This window comes from Mesocricetus auratus, unplaced genomic scaffold (assembly GCF_017639785.1).
Source record: "Mesocricetus auratus isolate SY011 unplaced genomic scaffold, BCM_Maur_2.0 Super-Scaffold_100691, whole genome shotgun sequence".
Classification (NCBI taxonomy): domain Eukaryota; kingdom Metazoa; phylum Chordata; class Mammalia; order Rodentia; family Cricetidae; genus Mesocricetus; species Mesocricetus auratus.
Window position 1 is genome coordinate 2859351 of NW_024429267.1, and position 17153 is coordinate 2876503.

The 17153-nt window shown below is 50.2% G+C and overlaps 1 protein-coding gene across 1 annotated transcript; it reads left to right on the forward strand.

The window, feature by feature from the left end:
* The first annotated feature begins 2092 nt into the window (after window positions 1-2092).
* Window positions 2093-12924, forward strand: Cln6 (CLN6 transmembrane ER protein). The gene is made up of 7 exons (XM_005075576.4): window positions 2093-2229; window positions 4643-4757; window positions 6259-6357; window positions 7125-7313; window positions 7734-7789; window positions 9527-9649; window positions 11593-12924. Exons 1-7 carry the CDS (start codon window positions 2138-2140, stop codon window positions 11861-11863), a joined length of 945 nt encoding a protein of 314 aa, XP_005075633.2. The 5' UTR covers window positions 2093-2137; the 3' UTR covers window positions 11864-12924.
* Window positions 12925-17153: the final 4229 nt, after the last annotated feature.

Genomic DNA, 17153 nt, shown 5'->3' on the forward strand with positions numbered 1-17153 from the left:
GTTCGGACCACCAGCCTCCACTTGAAAAGCCAGGTGTATGGGGCACGTTTGTTACCTACTTCTGGAAAAGAGACAGGTAGACACCCGATGCTCATTGCCAGCCAGTCTAGCCAAACGGATAAGCTCCAGGCTCAGTGAGATAACCTGTCTCCAAAAATAAAAGACAGAAAAACCTAGAGACCAATAAAGACCTCTGGCCTCCACATGTACCTGCCTGTACATCTGTACATGTGCACATTCTCCAAGATCACACACACACATCCACTCACTCCAATAAAACCAGCCCAACTGTGTCAGATGGTCTGCAAGGAGCTCTTTCTTTACCTGCTATACCTAATGCTGCAGATGAAATAGCTTTTTCCTTGTTACAGATGAGTAAACTGAGGCTGGGAGGGGTTGAGCAATTTATTCCAGCCACAGCTAGACTGATACTCAAGCAGTATACCCTGCAAGTGCTTCTTACGTTTGGCGTTTGTTCTTTTCTCATAGGGCAGCTGTCCCTATGCCATCTATGTTTCTGCAAATGACAAGTCCACCCGCCAGGCTCCAGCATGTTGCCTGAGCTTCAGATCCATGGGTCCTACAGCATCCTGACCCAACCCATGTATCCAAAGATGACACCTCATCTACTTCCGAAGGAAGATTGCCCCACCCACACAGAACCTGGTGGCATCACTCCTCTGTCCCCTTACAGGCATGCATCCAGTCAGAGTGGACACCTCCCACACCATTACTCATGTCCTACCTCCCTTTGCCTACTATGACTGTCACAGTCCAAAACCCTCATTAGAACTTGGTACCCTACAGGCTGCACCAAAATTCATCATCTGCAATTCTGACCTTCTCACCCACCTGGACTCTGTGGATGAGCAATGTCTAAAATGCAGACACATACCAGTCTCCTGCCAGCACCTTCAGCTGCTTCCTGTGGTACTCAGGGGTCCAGTCTAAACCCGTCCCTTCCCTATGTCAGCCTCTGTCACTCTTTTCCCTGCCCAGTGTGGCTCCCACAGAACTTGCCGTTCCTCCAGATACCAACCAGCCTCTGGACGGGGGTGGGGTGGAGGTATGAGGATAGGTGGGTGGGGTGGGTGGGGCATTCTGGCTAGTTCCTCTGCCTGGAGCTCTTTCCCACTTCCAGTTCCCACTTCCCTGTCAGCTCAGAAGTTCAAAGCCATAGCTAAGATACTCTTCCTGTGAGGTCTGTTTGGCCTCACTGCCTCCATGTCTACATAACTCTTAGTACTTCCTCCATCATCATCACTGACTATACATGCAGGAGCACTTCTGAACGGGGCTCATGGGTTCCTCCTTTCACAGGACCTGCAACTAGGTTGTTAACACTTTTTTGTTTGTTTTTCGTTTTTTTTTTTTTTTTTTCGAGACAGGGTTTCTCTGTATTGTTTTGGAGGCTGTCCTGGAACTCACTTTGTAGACCAGGCTGGCCTCGAACTCACAGAGATCCGCCTGCCTCTGCCTCCCAAGTGCTGGGATTAATGTTTGTTTGTTTTTCAAGACACAGTTTCTCTGTGGCTTTGGAGGCTGTCCTGGAACTAGCTCTTGTAGACCAGGCTGGTCTCGAACTCACAGAGATCCCCCTGCCTCTGCCTCCCGAGTGCTGGGATTAAAGGCGAGCGCCACAACCGCCCGGCTGTTAGAGGGAGAAGTGTGGGTCTTTCCCCAAGCCAAAGTGACAAAGTCAGAACTGGAATCCGGACCATCTTCTGCACCCCAATTAAAACTGCTTTTGGGGATCCTACCCTCTACACCCATCAAAACACATAGTTGATAGTTTATTGAACAGTCTTTAATGCGAGGAAGAGGGTTCTCAGCACAGCTTACTATCCGTGGGTCCCCAGTTAAACACACACACACACACACACACACACACACACACACACACACACACACACACACACACACACACACACACACACACACACACACACACACACACACACACACACCACGCCCCGCCCCGCCCCGCCCCGCCCCGCCCCGCCCTATCCTCTTCTCCCTTCCCTACCTAAGTCCCTCCCCATCCTCCACCCTTTCTACTCCGCCCCACCCCTTGATCTTTCCTCCTTCTCCAGCTCCTCCCTCCACCCCGCGCAATCCTCTCTCCTCCGGGCAGGCGATGCCGAGCGGGGCGGCCATGGAGGCGGCGGCGCGGAGGCGGCAGCTCCCGGGAGCGGCGAGCGGTCCCGGCGCCACGTTCGTGCAGGCCAGGTGCGCGCGGAGCGGGAACGGGAAGGCCGCGCGGGGCCCCAGAGTTTGAGAAACCTAGCCAGGGTCGGGGGAACGCAGGAGCCGGCTGCTCGGAGGTCGGGCCAGCTCTGCTGAGTCCCTGCACCACTTCCAAGTTTGCGGAAGCCTCCTGCTCTGGGCAGGACTGTGACTGCTCTGACTCTGGAGGCTCGGGGGCCCAGGAAAGCGAGCCGGTAACCAGGGACAGCGGAAAGTGGCAGGCTCACATTCTGAATGAGGGGGTGATGTTTGGGGTTTATCATGCTGGGCGGGGCAGAGCCAGAGGCACAAAACCCGCCCTTTGATATTTCAAAACCTCCAGTCTGCTTCCATCCCCTTCATTGGACGTAAGCACTCCCCGCGTGTCACTCGTGTTGATGAAGCGCTGTACCAGGTGGGAAACAAGGAAGTCGGCGCCCACGCAGGTGACAGCTAATCCTGGAGGGCTTTCTGGACGAGTTGAGCAGTCTGCAGAGGACACTTAAGACTTGTTTGGCCAGGCATGGTGGCTGTCTTTAATCCCAGCACTCAGGAGGTAGAGGCAGGTTTCTGGAGGTGGGGGTAATTTAGTCGGTAGTGTCTGCATAGCACACCGGAAGCCCTGGGTTCAATGCCCAGCACCGCAGAAACTGGACACGGTAACCAGTGGAAGACTGTGAGCAAAGACAAGGAGTGTACTGGTGCTGGACAAGCCGCGGCTGTAAGAGACGGGCTGGACCAACTTCGAAGCCCCAGAGTTAGACCAGAAGGCCCTAGAGTGGGGAGTTTAAGGAGGGAGGTGCTCTGGATGGGAACAGTCTTGAAAAGGGGGCTGCTCACCCCTTGAGCAGTAGGCCCCTTACTCTCCTCATCCTAAATGACCTGCTAAAAATGTGTACCCATGTCCCAAAGGTACCAAAGCGCCATGGAAGAGTTTTGAGCACTAGTGTGTTCCACGTGAATTTTAGGAAGTTCCTGGTCTGATTTGGGATGTGGGAGAAGTTTGGGAGGCTGGGCTGAGGTTAGTCCTTGCATTGTTCCTGAAGTATGAGTGGACTATTTGCCTTTTGGCTTGGAAGCCAATTTTCTGAGCATGTGAAGTCCTGTGCCTGGTAATATTTCTTTGTACCTGGTGGTCATCCTGTAAGATTTTTGTAGCCATCTTAGATTGCATATCTGCTCTATCATGTTTGCGCTGGGACAGATTTGCCTGTAGGCACATGATTGAGCAACATGTAAATTGACGGTCCATTTACTTCTCTGAGTGTTACTGATAAGGAAATAGGTCTAGAGCAGGCTAAGGAACCTGATCATACTGAGGCTCAGACTGTTTTACTGACTGAAACAGTCTTAAGATTCAGGTGGCATTCAGTAAGCACCTCTAGTAAGTATGACCTATGCTGCCCACAGCTCTCAGGTCAAAATTAATCTTCCACATTTAGGCTGTCACAGCTATTTCCTACATGTTATCTGTGGATTACTTCTAAACATTGGAAGTCAGTATACAGTGTTTATAATATTTAAGCTGTTTTTTTGTTTTGAGACAGTTTTTATTATGTCGTAGCCCTTGCTGTCTTGGAACTCAGAGATCCGCCTACCTCTGCCTCCTGAGTGCTGGATAAAAGGCATGCGCCACCACACGTGGCTCTTGGTTAGTTTTCCTTTTCTCCTTGCCATTGTTTGTCGGCGTTTCATTTTTCATTAAAATGCCTCAGTCTCATCCTGTCCCTTATGTCACCGTCCTCATCGTATTCCCCATTCACAGTTCTGTGTACTTCTCCAGACAAGTTTTCTTTCCCGCTGCCCAGGGTTGCAGATGCTGCTGTGTGATACAGCTTCCCAGCTGTCTGGTGTCAGTTTCCCATGTGGTAGACTCAGGAAGCTGTGAGGGAGCGGGAGCAAGGGCTGGGCTTGCGTCAGGTTACCTGGCATTGTGCTTTCTCCACTGTCCTCCGTTCTGACCATCATTGCTCCTGATGGAACCTAGGGCCAGCATGGCCTGGGGAGCTCAGCCTGGGAAGCCTGGAATCAGGAATGTGGGACAAGCTTGAGGTCACTCTTCCTCAGGACAGGAGCTTGGTGTTGAGGGGACAGTGGCTGCTTTGCGAAGGTTGTCTGCTGCTGTCCATCATCAGGATTGATAGTTTCATTCATCTTTCATGTTTTTGCTATGTTTTATTTCCCCAGCATTTTATAATGGAAGTTTGACAGTTACTTCACCTGTGGGTCAGTTTCTTCCTGAGCCACAGGGTAGTTAGGACAACTGAAATCCTCTGTCCTCTTGACTAAACTCCTGGCTTCTTTTCCCCAGATAACATGTACTTCCCCTTCAAGTACCTAGACCTCTTTGTCTTTCTCTTGGGTTGATGTCAAAGGGGGACGGGTGAAGGCTGACTCTAGTCTTGTTCCTTGCCAGGCATGGCTCCATGAAGGCTGAGGAGACAGAGCGCACAGCTCCCTTCCACTTTGACCTCTGGTTCTACTTCACACTGCAGAACTGGGTCCTGGACTTCGGCCGCCCCATTGCCATGGTAAGTGTGAGGCTGAGTCCTGTGAGCATTGAGGGGACTTAATGTTTGCTGAGTGACCTCACAGACATCACGTCTTAGGGAGAACCCAGAGGCTTTTGCATTCTGCAGCTGTGTGTCTGATCAGTCATGCAAGTGAGAGAGCCTGGTTGGGTCCTATAGTCATCCCATGAGGTAGAGCATAGCTGCTGTCCTCCCTCATTGTCTTGGGACAGTACTGCCATCTGGAGGTGAAGCCCATCAGCTGAATTTGCATATTGTAACTGACCAAAAATAAAGTCACCTCCAAGTAGTGAGAGTAACATGTAGAAATCCCCAAACAGTGTTAGACTTCCCTGAGGGCTGGGGCATACCCTTCCACTCCTTCCTCTGTTTATGTAAACTTACATAGCAATTCCTTTTTCTTTTCCTAAGCAAACGGAGATTTTGTTTTATATGTTATATTCTGCATCTTGATTGTTTTACACTAGACAAGATTTCTATAGCAGTGATTCTCAGCCTGTGGGTTGCAACTCCTTTGGCAAACGTCTACCTCCAAAAATATTTACATTATTTTATAATTCATAATAGCAAAATTACAGTTATGAAATAGCAGCAAAAATAATTTTATGGTTGGGGCTCAGCACAACATGAGGAACTGTATCAAAGGGTCAAAACATAAGGAAGTTTGATTACCCAGGCTCGATAGCAATATATGCAAATTGTTGTTTCTATTACTTAACCTTCCAGAGTAAACAAGAATTATAATGGCCTGTCTGAGCTACGTGGTCACAAGACAAAACAAACCTCACTGCTAAACTCTTCCAGCAAAGTGGCAGCTTATAAAATTAGCATAGCCTTCCTCCATGCCATATACAAACAGACTGAGAAAGAAATCAGGGAAACAGCCCCATTCACAGGGGCCTGAAAACTGAAACAAAAGACATTGACGTGAAAGACCTGCACAGTGGAAAGTTGAGCAGGTGGTTTGCTCTCCCCATTCATGGAATAAAAATCATGTAAATATGATAGCATGCTAAAGGAAAAAGAACCTTTTTCAAACTAGGAAAGATTTTTAGATTGTAAATGTGTTTTGTCCTAAGATAAAAGATTAAATAAAATAATTTGGTGGTGGTGGCACATGCCTTTCTCTGTGAGTTCGAGGCCAGCCTGGTCTACAGAGCAGGTTCCAGGACAGGCTCCAAAGCTACAGAGAAACCGTGTCTCAAAAAAAGCAGATAGATAAATAAAAAACAAACAAACAAATACATAAAATATAAAATAGTAAACAAAATACTATTATGAAGAATACTATCATGTAGTAGTCCTAAGACACTCCTTGGATTTCTCTGTATCAAACATGACTAGGAACAGGCCATTTACTGTCTACGGGACTCAGTTTCTCTCTCTGGGAGTCTCTTTGACCTAGGGCTTCCAAGAGAACACAGAAGAGCTCAGAGTCTGTGAGGGGGGCTGGTGTCCAGGGGCCCCAGGCCTTCCTGTGAACGCATGCCCTCTTTCCCAGCTGGTGTTCCCGCTCCAGTGGTTTCCTCTCAACAAGCCAAGCGTTGGGGACTACTTCCACATGGCCTACAATGTCATCACACCCTTCCTTCTGCTCAAGGTACAGATGCACTATCTCCCTCCCATCCTCTCTGCGCACTCTCCCTCCCTCCCTCCCTCCCTCCCTCCCTCCCTCCCTCCCTCTCTCCCTCTCTCTCTCTCTCTCTCTCTCTCTCTCTCTCACACACACACACACACACACACACATACACACACTCTCTCTCTCTCTTCATGAGGTGATGAGCTGGTTTGTTGGGTCAGGGTGCTTGCTGCTAAGTCTGACAACCTGCATTTCATCCCCACATCACAAGAAATGACTTCTACAAATTGCCCTCTGACCTTTACATTTATACCTACACAAATACATTCACAATAAATAAACAGATAAATGTTTCTTTAAAAATGAAAACCATTTCAAATCTCTAAAAGTTGGAGAAGCATCACCTCAGAAGAGTTTCTGTGTTTTAGAACACCCACCCCCATTTTGGACTCCCTGACATCTCTCTGTTTGCTGGGGTCCTCCCACTCAAAAATCAGATCCCTGCGGCATGCCGGCCCACCCAAGGCATACAGGGGACACCCTGGGGTAGAGGAAGGGTCTGGCCTGGTCAGGAGTCCTCCCTTGAAGGTCTGGTCACGTCTAACGCTGCCCCCATCCCCTACCTCATCTGATCTTCCTGGAGAGGAAGGGTGTCTTCAGCAGACCCTGCTGGATTTACACCGTGCCAGCGGGACTTTGTATCCCACTTTTCTGAGGGAAGGGGGCAGAGATTTTCACATATTATAATGGAGTCAGGGGCATGCTGTGGACCTCATTCTGAACCTCAGCTCATCGAGAGGTCCCCTCGCACACTGCCGAGGTCTATAATCTACGTCAGTATCATCACTTTCATCATGGGAGCCAGCATCCACCTGGTGGGCGACTCCGTCAACCACCGCCTGCTCTTCAGTGGGTACCAGCACCACCTGTCCGTCAGAGAGAACCCCATCATCAAGAATCTCAAGCCAGAGACGCTGGTGAGGCCGCCTCCCCTCCCCTGACTCACTCTAGATCAAAGATGCTCCCCTGCCAGTCATTATGTCCCATGTAGCCCAGGCTAACCACAGGATGACCTCAAACTCTTTATCCTCCTGCCTCTGCTTCTGGAGTGCTGGGATTACAAGCATGCAGCTAAGTGAGGGCACTGTTGCCACCTGAATTAGTTAGTATGCTCCTAGATTGTAAAGGGACACAGTATCTGTCTGGATGTGGGGTGCATACAAGCCAAAAAAAAAGTAAGAAAGAAAAAAAGGGAAAGAAATAGGTGGTACAGTGGCCCCTGCGGTACCCTAGGGAGGGAATGGTATGTGTGGGAGGTGTGGGAAGAGGCAGGAGTGGGCAGCGGTGTTGCTTCAGGTTCCAGTCCCCCTCACTCTGCCTCCCCTGTGCCTTCTCAGATCGACTCCTTTGAGCTGCTGTACTACTATGACGAGTACCTGGGCCACTCCATGTGGTGAGTGAGGGGCTGGCTGGGCCATGTTTCATCCAGGGCCCAGGCACCAGGATATTGGACACGGCTCCCTGGACCCCAGCCTCTGTATTGAGTGGAGCATCTAGAATAGAATTATCTTCTCAGCGAAGGTACTATGAGTGGGACCCCTGGTCAGCATGCCCGGAGACCCAGCTACTTTTGGTTGGCCCTAAGGGGGCCTCCTAGTGCCTCCTCCCTACATGAAGTTCCCACAGTAGCCACTAGAGGGCAGCAAGCAGGTGCTTGTCCACCATAGCCACTACTGAGCCTGGGGTTGGGGAGGAAAGACTGTGGCCTGATAAACAAACACACTAGAATCTAGTGACTAGATGGTTGCCAGTGGAATGCAGGAGACAGATGGAGATGTAGGAAGTTGAGATGAGCCAGTAGGGCCAGGTTTGGGTGGCACAATTTGTGTTCCCCATTTTAGAACTCCCAGGGGAATATCAATATCACCATCATCATCATCACCACCACCACAACTCTCAGGAAAATCTCAGAAATGTGGGGTCAGAATCAGAGATTCAGAGCTGGAATAAGGAAGTTTCCTCTGCCATCCCTCATTCTACACTGCAAAAACTAAAGTGAGAGAGAGGAGATAAGAAAAATTGTCAGCCAGGCAGTGGTGGCGCACAACTTTAATCCCAGCACTCGGGAGGCAGATGCAGGCAGATCTCTGTGAGTTTGAGACCAGCCTGGTCTACAGAGCTAGTTTCAGGACAGCCTCCAAAGCCACAGAGAAACACTGTCTCTAATCCCTGCCCCCATAACAAGCAAACCAAAAAAGAACAGTTGTCATCTGGGAAGTGATGGGCTAGCCCTGCTCCTGGTACCTCATCTGGACTGTGGCACTTCCTTCAACACATGCCCCACGCTGGTGTCTGTGGGGCAGTCTGAGGTGGCAGAGGTGACCCTTCTGGTTTGCAAGGCGCTAGGAGACCTCTGCACAGGCCTCTTGCCAGGCCTTCCTGACTCTGCCAGGTGACTCTTCCCACTGGAAGTCAGGAAGGGAGGAGAGAGGAGGGACACACCTGGGAATTCAGGAGAGGTTGGGGAGTGCACTGAGTATTGGAGGGGGGTGTCACATGATAGAAAAGGTTTTGTGTAGGAGAGCATGAGTGTGTGTGTGTGTGTGTGTGTGTGTGTGTGTGTGTGTGTGTGTGTGTGTGTGTACTGGAAGGAGAGGGAGCCCCTGTGTAGGGAGGAGAGAAGCCATACTCTTGGATGAGGTGGGGATTGTTGGCTGACTATGAATGATGGGTTCCACATCACTCCTTGGGACCTCCCAGAACTATGTTCTCTCTGTCCTCAGCCCTGCTGGCTATTCCAATTTCCAGGCTAGTGTGGTAGTAGACCTGCTGGTGTATAAGGCACATGGATGAGACAGAGCCCCACATCATCTCATCTCCATGTGGAATGAAGGACAGGGTGGGTACCAGGTCCAGAGAGGGAAGCCAGACAAGTTGTGGTTGCCATGGCACTCACACCCTTCACCTTAGTCTTTAACCCAAGAAGCCCAGGGCCCTCACCTTTTAGTTTCTGTTCCTCCCATCTGAACTCCCTGGGTAGGAAAGGCTGAATATAGAGGCATGTGCATGACCCATGCCAAGGATTTTATAAACCCTGAGGTGACACCCTATGTGACAATGCAAGGGTGACACAGATGTGACAAAGATGACACCCCCAGTCAGCCTTTTACAGCTGTTGCCTCGGTTGCAGGTACATCCCCTTCTTCCTCATCCTCTTCATGTACTTCAGTGGCTGTTTTACGACCTCCAAGGCTGAGAGCCACATGCCAGGGCCTGCCCTGCTCCTGGTGGTGCCCAGTGGTCTGTACTACTGGTAAGTGGACACTGACATTTAGGGTGGGACAAAGGGCACTGAATGAACCACCACAGTAAAAGTCACACATAAGCAGTGCTGGTGTGATGACCCATCTCTGTAATCCTAGCCCTTGGGAGGTGGAGGCAGGAGGATCAGGAGTTCAAGGTTAGCAATGGCTACACAATAAATTTGAGGCTACGTTGAGCTGCATGGGCCCTGTCTTAAAAAGAGAGAGGAAAAAAAGTCACACTTGACACCAGCCCTGCAGTGTGATCTCATGTAAGACTTGCCATCCCAGGCCTCTGCTTCCTCCTGGGTTGAGGGAGGGCTGTGCCTTGTGGCAGTTTCTCTGCATCAGAGCCACCTTGAGGCCAGGGGTCTCTCTAGCTTCATGCTTTGAGAATCCTCCTGAGCCTCAGTTTACCCCTCTGAAATGGAAGTTATATCTGCCTGTCCCCCTCTTAGGGGATGTTGGGATCCAGTGGGGAGAGAAAAGCCCAGTGGTGACAAGATGACAAGGGCAGACCAGAGGGACATTCTCAGCCTAGCTTTGCCTCTCCTGTACCTGTGTGCTCCTGAGGTCTCTTTCCCCAGTCTAGACTCCCCTCTCAGACCTCAGCCAGACTCTAAGAGTTTTGACCTGGGCATGTTCATCGCATGGTCTTACCCTGACATGTCCGTGCAAAGGTGGCAGACTGAAGCACACCATTCACTGAACAATATGCTTTTCCAAGTAAGAGATGCACACAGCCCTTGTAAGACACCTTGAGAGGTGGGGCTGCTTATGTTTCCCTCATAAGGGAGAAAACAGCCTTAAAATTGTCATTCAAAGTTGTCACATGACATCCCCAAGGTCCCAGGCCAGTAGGTTGCAGAGCTGGAGTTCTTTAAGTGAATGGGTAGGCATCAAGACTTCCTAGAGGCAGGGACATAGGTAACACTGCAGAACACTCCAAGGGCTTCTGGGTGCTCTGTACTCCAGGGTGCAGCATGTCTAGGAGATGACAGTGGCTCAGCCTTCAAGGGGACAGTAATGACAATAGCCTCCATGTATTGGAATGGCATCTCAAAACTCAAATGCCTACAGAAACCAAGCAGGCAGCAGATGAGGCCCCAAGGAGTATGGGAACTGAGGCCACATGTTTCATGGGGTTCTCTGCAAAGAGTGCATCTTCTTGCTCCTCTAGAGTCAGTTTTTGTCATGGGGAAGTGTCCTAATATGCTGAGAAATGCCAGACAACAAAGCCAGATATCCTGAATCTCAGTATATAGCCTTGGAACTTGCTGTGTGGTAACCAGAGACCCCCTTGCCTCTGTCTCCTGGGTACCATGTAAACGTGTGAGCCCCACACCAAGCTGAATATTATATTTTATTATTACTACCACTGCTGATTATTAATATTATTGTTATTTTTAGATTATTTATTTATTATGTTCTGCCTATAGGCCAGAAGAGGGCACCAGATCTCATTACAGATGGTTGTGAGCCACCATGTGGTTGCTGGGAATTGAACTCAGGACCTCTGGAAGAGCAGGCAGTGCTCTTAACCACTGATCCATCTCTCTCCCTATTATTATTATTATTAGTAGTAGTAGTAGTATTATCATTATTATTGTTTTGAAGCAGGGTCTGTGTAGCCTCAGCTATCCTGGAACTCAACTATACAGACCAGGCTGGCCTCAAACTCACAAAGATCTGCCTGCCTCTGCCTCCCTGGTGCTGAGATTAAAGGTGTGCACCACCATGTCTAGCTATCCAGAGTATTATTACACCACTTAAAGGCAAAGTGGTGTGATACCTCTGGGCTGTGGTTTAGGTTGTTCTGGCACATTGGGTCCTCTCACTAAGCAAGCCATTCTGATTGACTAGGAGGGCAGCCTAGTACTTGGTCCAGAGGGATAATGGGCAGGGTGGTGTTGCTATGGCAACCACTTCACCTCCACCTGTCCTCTTTCTCCAGGTACCTGGTCACCGAGGGCCAGATCTTCATTCTCTTCATCTTCACCTTCTTTGCCATGCTGGCTCTCGTCTTGCACCAGAAGCGTAGGCGCCTCTTCCTGGACAGCAACGGCCTCTTCCTCTTCTATTCCTTCGCCCTCACCCTCTCACTGGTGGCTCTGTGGGTTGCTTGGCTGTGGAATGACCCTGTACTCAGAAAGAAGTACCCTGGCGTCATCTACGTCCCCGAGCCCTGGGCCTTCTACACGCTGCATGTCAGCAGTCAGCACTGAGGCTCCCTGGGAGCGACAGGCCATGGATATTTGTGTGCATGGGTGCAGATGTGCATCGGGAATGTGCACTGTGCACATGTCCAGAGACTGGCAGGTACACTGCTGACAGACACGGCTGTTTTGGTCAGGGTTGTTTTTTATTTGTTGCTTTGGACTTAAGATGGAATTTAGTTTGGAGAAATATATGAAGGCCAAGATCCTGGCCCCTGCCCTCCCTCCCCTGTATCTCTCTACTTTTAGAGATACCACTCCTATCTCTCAGGACTGGGCTGGCCTTACAGAAATGTCTTCTGGTGGCCATGCAGGTGAGGGCTGGGCAGGGCAGAAGCAGGAGGCCCTGCCACCCACTCAGAAGCTGGCTCACCCTGAAGCTGCCTGCCCCCAGCCCTAAAGGACACAACTTCTGTCCTTTGAACAAAGCAATTCTATCTCTGGTCTTCATTTGTTCTGGAGGCCTCCATGGTCCCCAAGTGGCTCTGTGGACTGGGGGTTCTGATTCCCCTGAGACAGCTCAGCAAGGAAGAGTGGTTCTGTCTGTTACTGCGTGCCCACCCTCAGCCTAGGGGGGATGCTCTTCCCCCTCTTGTGCAGCCTTGAACCCCACTCACATGCTGCTGAGAACCCGGTCTCCAGGGAGCTCAAGGTCACTATCAGCTGAACTCTGGAAACCAGCCTGGGTTTGGAACTACATGGAAGGCAGAGTTCCCACGTCCTTGTGTTATAGATTTCCTGAGACCCATTGTCAGGGTCTGGGACATTACAAATCTGTCTCTCAAGACATCGCATCTCAACCTGAATCTCTCACCACCTGCCGGGTGCCTATGTTCCCAGTGTGGTGGCTCCTGCTTCCCCCAGCCTGCCTCCTCCCAGGCCTCAGACACAGGACTCCGGGGCACAGCACTGGCCTGTGCCATGAGTCTTGGGGACACTCCTACTATGCATTCTCTTCTGTTGCTCTCAGGGAACACTGGGCCTGATTCTTCTCTTTTGTTGTGGTCTTTCTACAGGCTAGACCATGCTGGGTGGTGAGAGGTCTGAATAAAAGCGGCATGGAGGCCGGCCTGGCTGGTGGCTGTTTCTACCTTTGGGAGTGTGGCGGGGAGGCAGGAGGGAGTTCTGGACTGAGGGAAAGACTGGTCTGGGGCAACCTAGGAGCAGGGTACAAGGCTTTTGCTTGAAGCAGACCTTGAGGACCCTCACCCTGCTCCCCGCCCCATCTGCCTACCACCTACAGCAGTGGTTCTCAACCTGTGGGTTGCAACCATCAGAAAATTCATATTTCTCATGGTCTTAGGAACTGAGACATCACTCAGCAAAACAACAGTTATGAAGTAAAAACAAAAATAATTTTATGGTTGGGGGTCACCACAACATGAGGTACTGTATTAAAGGATCACAGTATTAGGAGGGCCACTGACTAAGGTAGGCTCTTGGGGCTGTGGACAAGAAGGGTTTCTTCCCAGTCCATAGAGTGTTCCTCAGGAGAGCCTAGGTCAGTCAGTCAGGGAAAGTAGAGCACCTCAGGCTGTTCTTAAGGATGTCCCACCAGTCATCCCCTGTGCTAGGAAGCACTGGGAAGCTACTTTGTAGGAGGTGGCCTTGAGCCTTGGGCAAGTTGACTATACTCTTGGAGCCTGACCACACCTCACCAGAGAAATGGGTAAGGTTGCCAGAAGTCAGGGCGGGGAATGTGGCTCCACCCGTGTGTCTGTCCCCTCAGCCACCCAGCACATTCCTTGCCTACCTCCAGATTGATGCCATTTCAAGACTATCATCAGAAGGTCTAAACAGCTACCTCATAAGCAGGCACAGGCCTGGTTTGTGGAGCCTGAAAACTGTACATTTTGGGGAGCCCTTAGTAAGAAAACAGTGGGAATGTGGCAGTGTGTAGGCCAGAGGAAAACCTCAGGTATCCTTTAGGAGTACTATCTACCTTGTTTTTGAGACAGGGTCTCTTTCATTGGCCTGGAACTTGCCAATAGGCGAGGCTCACTGGCCAGTGGGCTCCAGGGATCCAGCACTCTCCACCTCCCAGGTCTAGAGTACAAACATGTGCCACCATCCCTGGCCTTCTTATATGGGCTCTGGAGTTACAACTTGGGTTCTTGTGCTTAAAAAGCATGGCTTTACCGACTGAGTATACATTTAAAAATATTTACCAAAGTGAGTGTTTAGGAATAGCAAGTTCCTGGAGCCCGGGGCCACCATGTGCCTCTTGGAAAGCTGTGTGGATGGCAGCCTGGCTTCATCTACCTGAATTTCTACCAGAGTACACCATGTTGTGGGAGAAACTGGAGACGGGCCCTGCAGGGCACTGTGATGTGGGCTCCTTTGGGGACCACCACTCTAGGCCTTGGCTACCCAGGGTGGTCCCAGACTGTAGCTTCAGTTTCCTCTGAAAAGGTGGTATCTTGACACCTCCCACCCAGGCTGTACCTCACAGGATCCATGAGTTCCTTGCTGCCCAGGTACAAGTGTGCAGCCCATGTGACTGTGCGAGGCAGCCGGCACGGTGCTGTGAACATGATGGCTGAGAACAGCAGGTGTGCATCTGCTCAGTTCTGAGGGAGAGGTGTTGATAGGGCTGTGTTCTCACGCCTCTAGAGGACGATTCACTGCCTCTTCTGGCGTGTGGTAGGACCCAGGCTATCCCAGGTGTTCTGGGCTGTGGGCCCGTTCATCTTGGCCCTCCCTGTGTGGTGTCCAGACCCCCCTCCTCAAGTTAGAACCTACTCTATTCACTCTGGATGACCTAATCTCAGTTACATCCACAGCCGCCACTTCAGATGAAGTCCCTTAGGCTCCAGGTGGATGTGGACTCTGGGGACACTAGTTAGCCCCGGAGAGGCCGGAAACGAGGCACATGTGTGTGGAGGTGGGAGACCAAAGGCAGAGGACCACTTCTTGTCCTTCCACACTTTACCCAGCAGGCACACAAGGAGCCTGCCAAGACTCACGCTCCCGGGGTGGGGGTTGGGGCTAAGACTGCCCTATCAGCCCCCAACTATGAGTGACAGCGGCCCTTGGCTAGGATAGTTTGGCTGAGGAACGCAGCTCCATAAGTGGAATCTCTTTCAAGGGTAGGATTTAGGGAGACAGGGCTGGGTCAGGAACTTAGTCTCCTGTAGTACAGGCTGGCTTTGGACTCACTTAGTAGCCCAGGGTAGCACTGAACTTCTGATTCTCCTGCCTTTATCCTGTTTCTGTAGTTACAGGTATGCTTACTATGTCTGATTTATGCAGTGCTGTGGATTGAACCCAGGGCTTGCAGGCTAGGCAAGTGTTCTACCAACTGAACTTTATCCTGAGCCCTGACCCCTACATAACCTTTCTAAGACATTCCTGGAGGCTTTTCTGTGGTTCTGGTTGGCATCCTTGTAGACTAAGTAGCCTAAGTGGAGAGGAGGTACCACTTGCCTGAAGCCCCTTCCACAGGGAGGGGGCTTAGTCCAGAGAGGTGAAAAGAGAGAAGAACCCAACAAGAAGTTGGTGATGCTTAGGGGAGATGTCTGCCAGCCCCTAGCCAGGAGGGCCATGTTTCAAGAATAAAGTGAATAAACTCAGCCCCAAGGAGTACTGGAAGGGTCTCCTGTTTCTTTTAACATGAAGACTCACTCATGCAGAGTACTGTGTAACCTGATAGGCATGTGCCATGAGCCCACGTGCAGTCACAGCTTTGGAGCAGGTGCTCTGAACCAGCTCAAACAGCTGTGAGACTGGGTGAGGCTGCAAATACCTGACTTGTACTTGGGAGGCAGAGGGAGGAGGATTGACAGCTGCAAGTCATCCTCAGTTATACAGTGAGTTTGAGGGTAGCCTGGGCAACGGGATCTGTCTCCAAACAGCAAATGGATGCTGGAGAGATGACTCAATGAGCACTTGCTGTTTTTGCAGACCTGAATTTGGTTCCCAGCATCTACTAGGGTGGCTCACAACTGCCTGTAACTCCAGCTTCGGGGGACCTCTGACTTCCTTTCCTGGCCTCTGTGGGCTCCTGTACTCACATGTACGCAGACACGCAAACATACACATAATTAAAAGTATATTTTTAAAACTGCTTTTCTGGCCTGGTGGTGGTGGCACACACCTTTAATCCCAGGACTCAGAGACAGGTGGATCTCTGTGAGTTCGGAGTCCAGCCTGGTCTACAGAGTGAGTTCCAAGACAGGCTCCAAAAGCTACAGAGAAAGCCTGTCTTGAACACCCCCCCCCATAAAAAAGTGCTTTTCTGTCTGGTGGTAGCCATCAGGTGTGTCAAGGTGGGTACATACAGAGACTATAGGACAGTGATTCTCAGCCTGTGGATTGTGACCCCTTTAGGAATCCTATGACTCTTTCACAAGGGTCACATATTAAATATCCTGCATAATCAGATATTTACATTATGGTTCATAACACTAGCAAAATTACAGTTATGAAATAGCAATGAAAATAATTTGATGGTTGAGGTCACCACAACACGAGGAATTGTACTAAAGGATCACAGCATTAGGAAGGGTGAGAACCACTGCTCTGGAGAAAGACAAGGTCTGACACAATGCACTTTCTTCAGGGGTATGCTGCTAGCCTGTATCCCCAACTCTCATGTGCTATAAAGGGCTCCCCACCCCACCTGGCCAGGTAAGCCAACAGGCTGTTTAAGGAAGCTAAGTGAGATTACACCAGATGCAGAACTTCATGTTCATAAGGGAGGCTGCAAACCCCCAGCTCTGTTGAGACAAGCCTAACTAACCATCATGGTGTTAACCAGCTAAAGACTGCCCAGTCTTCCTTCAGTATTGTGGAGAGAGCTGGACTCCACCATGGGCGGAGCTTTGAGAGTCCTGGATTCTTACTGGGTGGAAAGAGTCACCTATAAATTCTTTGAGGCTCTCCTCAATGACCCAGCCCATAAGGTACCAGAACAAATCCTGACACCCAGCGGATCGCCAAACCAGGAAGTACATTAGCACCAGGAGATGTGTGGGCTGCCATCTGCTGGCCACAAGAGTTGTGGTCTCTGAAAGGGCTACAAAGTTCCGACATACTCTCTTTCACCACACAGTTGGAGAAAGCATAGAACTCTCCAGCTCTGTTACTGATGATGTAAGTAATATTTGTAAAATTTATGTCAATAAATGATTTAGGATGATGATGTAAGTAATATTTGTAAAATTTATGTCAATAAATGATTTAGGATAGTGTCACATCCTTGAAACAAACAAACAAAAAACGGTAGGGTGATTGGGGCCTGTGCCCACCTGTCAAAGTCCGGCCTACTTCCCTTACTTTCTCAAGGCCATTGAGGTGA

Bases quoted from the DNA above. Each gene is read 5' to 3' on its own strand.
- Cln6 (XM_005075576.4), top strand. From the start codon at position 2,138: ATGCCGAGCGGGGCGGCCATGGAGGCGGCGGCGCGGAGGCGGCAGCTC. The intron at 7,314-7,733 runs GTGAGGCCGCCT...GTGCCTTCTCAG, and splicing joins ATCTCAAGCCAGAGACGCTG to ATCGACTCCTTTGAGCTGCT. The intron at 9,650-11,592 runs GTAAGTGGACAC...CTCTTTCTCCAG, and splicing joins CCCAGTGGTCTGTACTACTG to GTACCTGGTCACCGAGGGCC.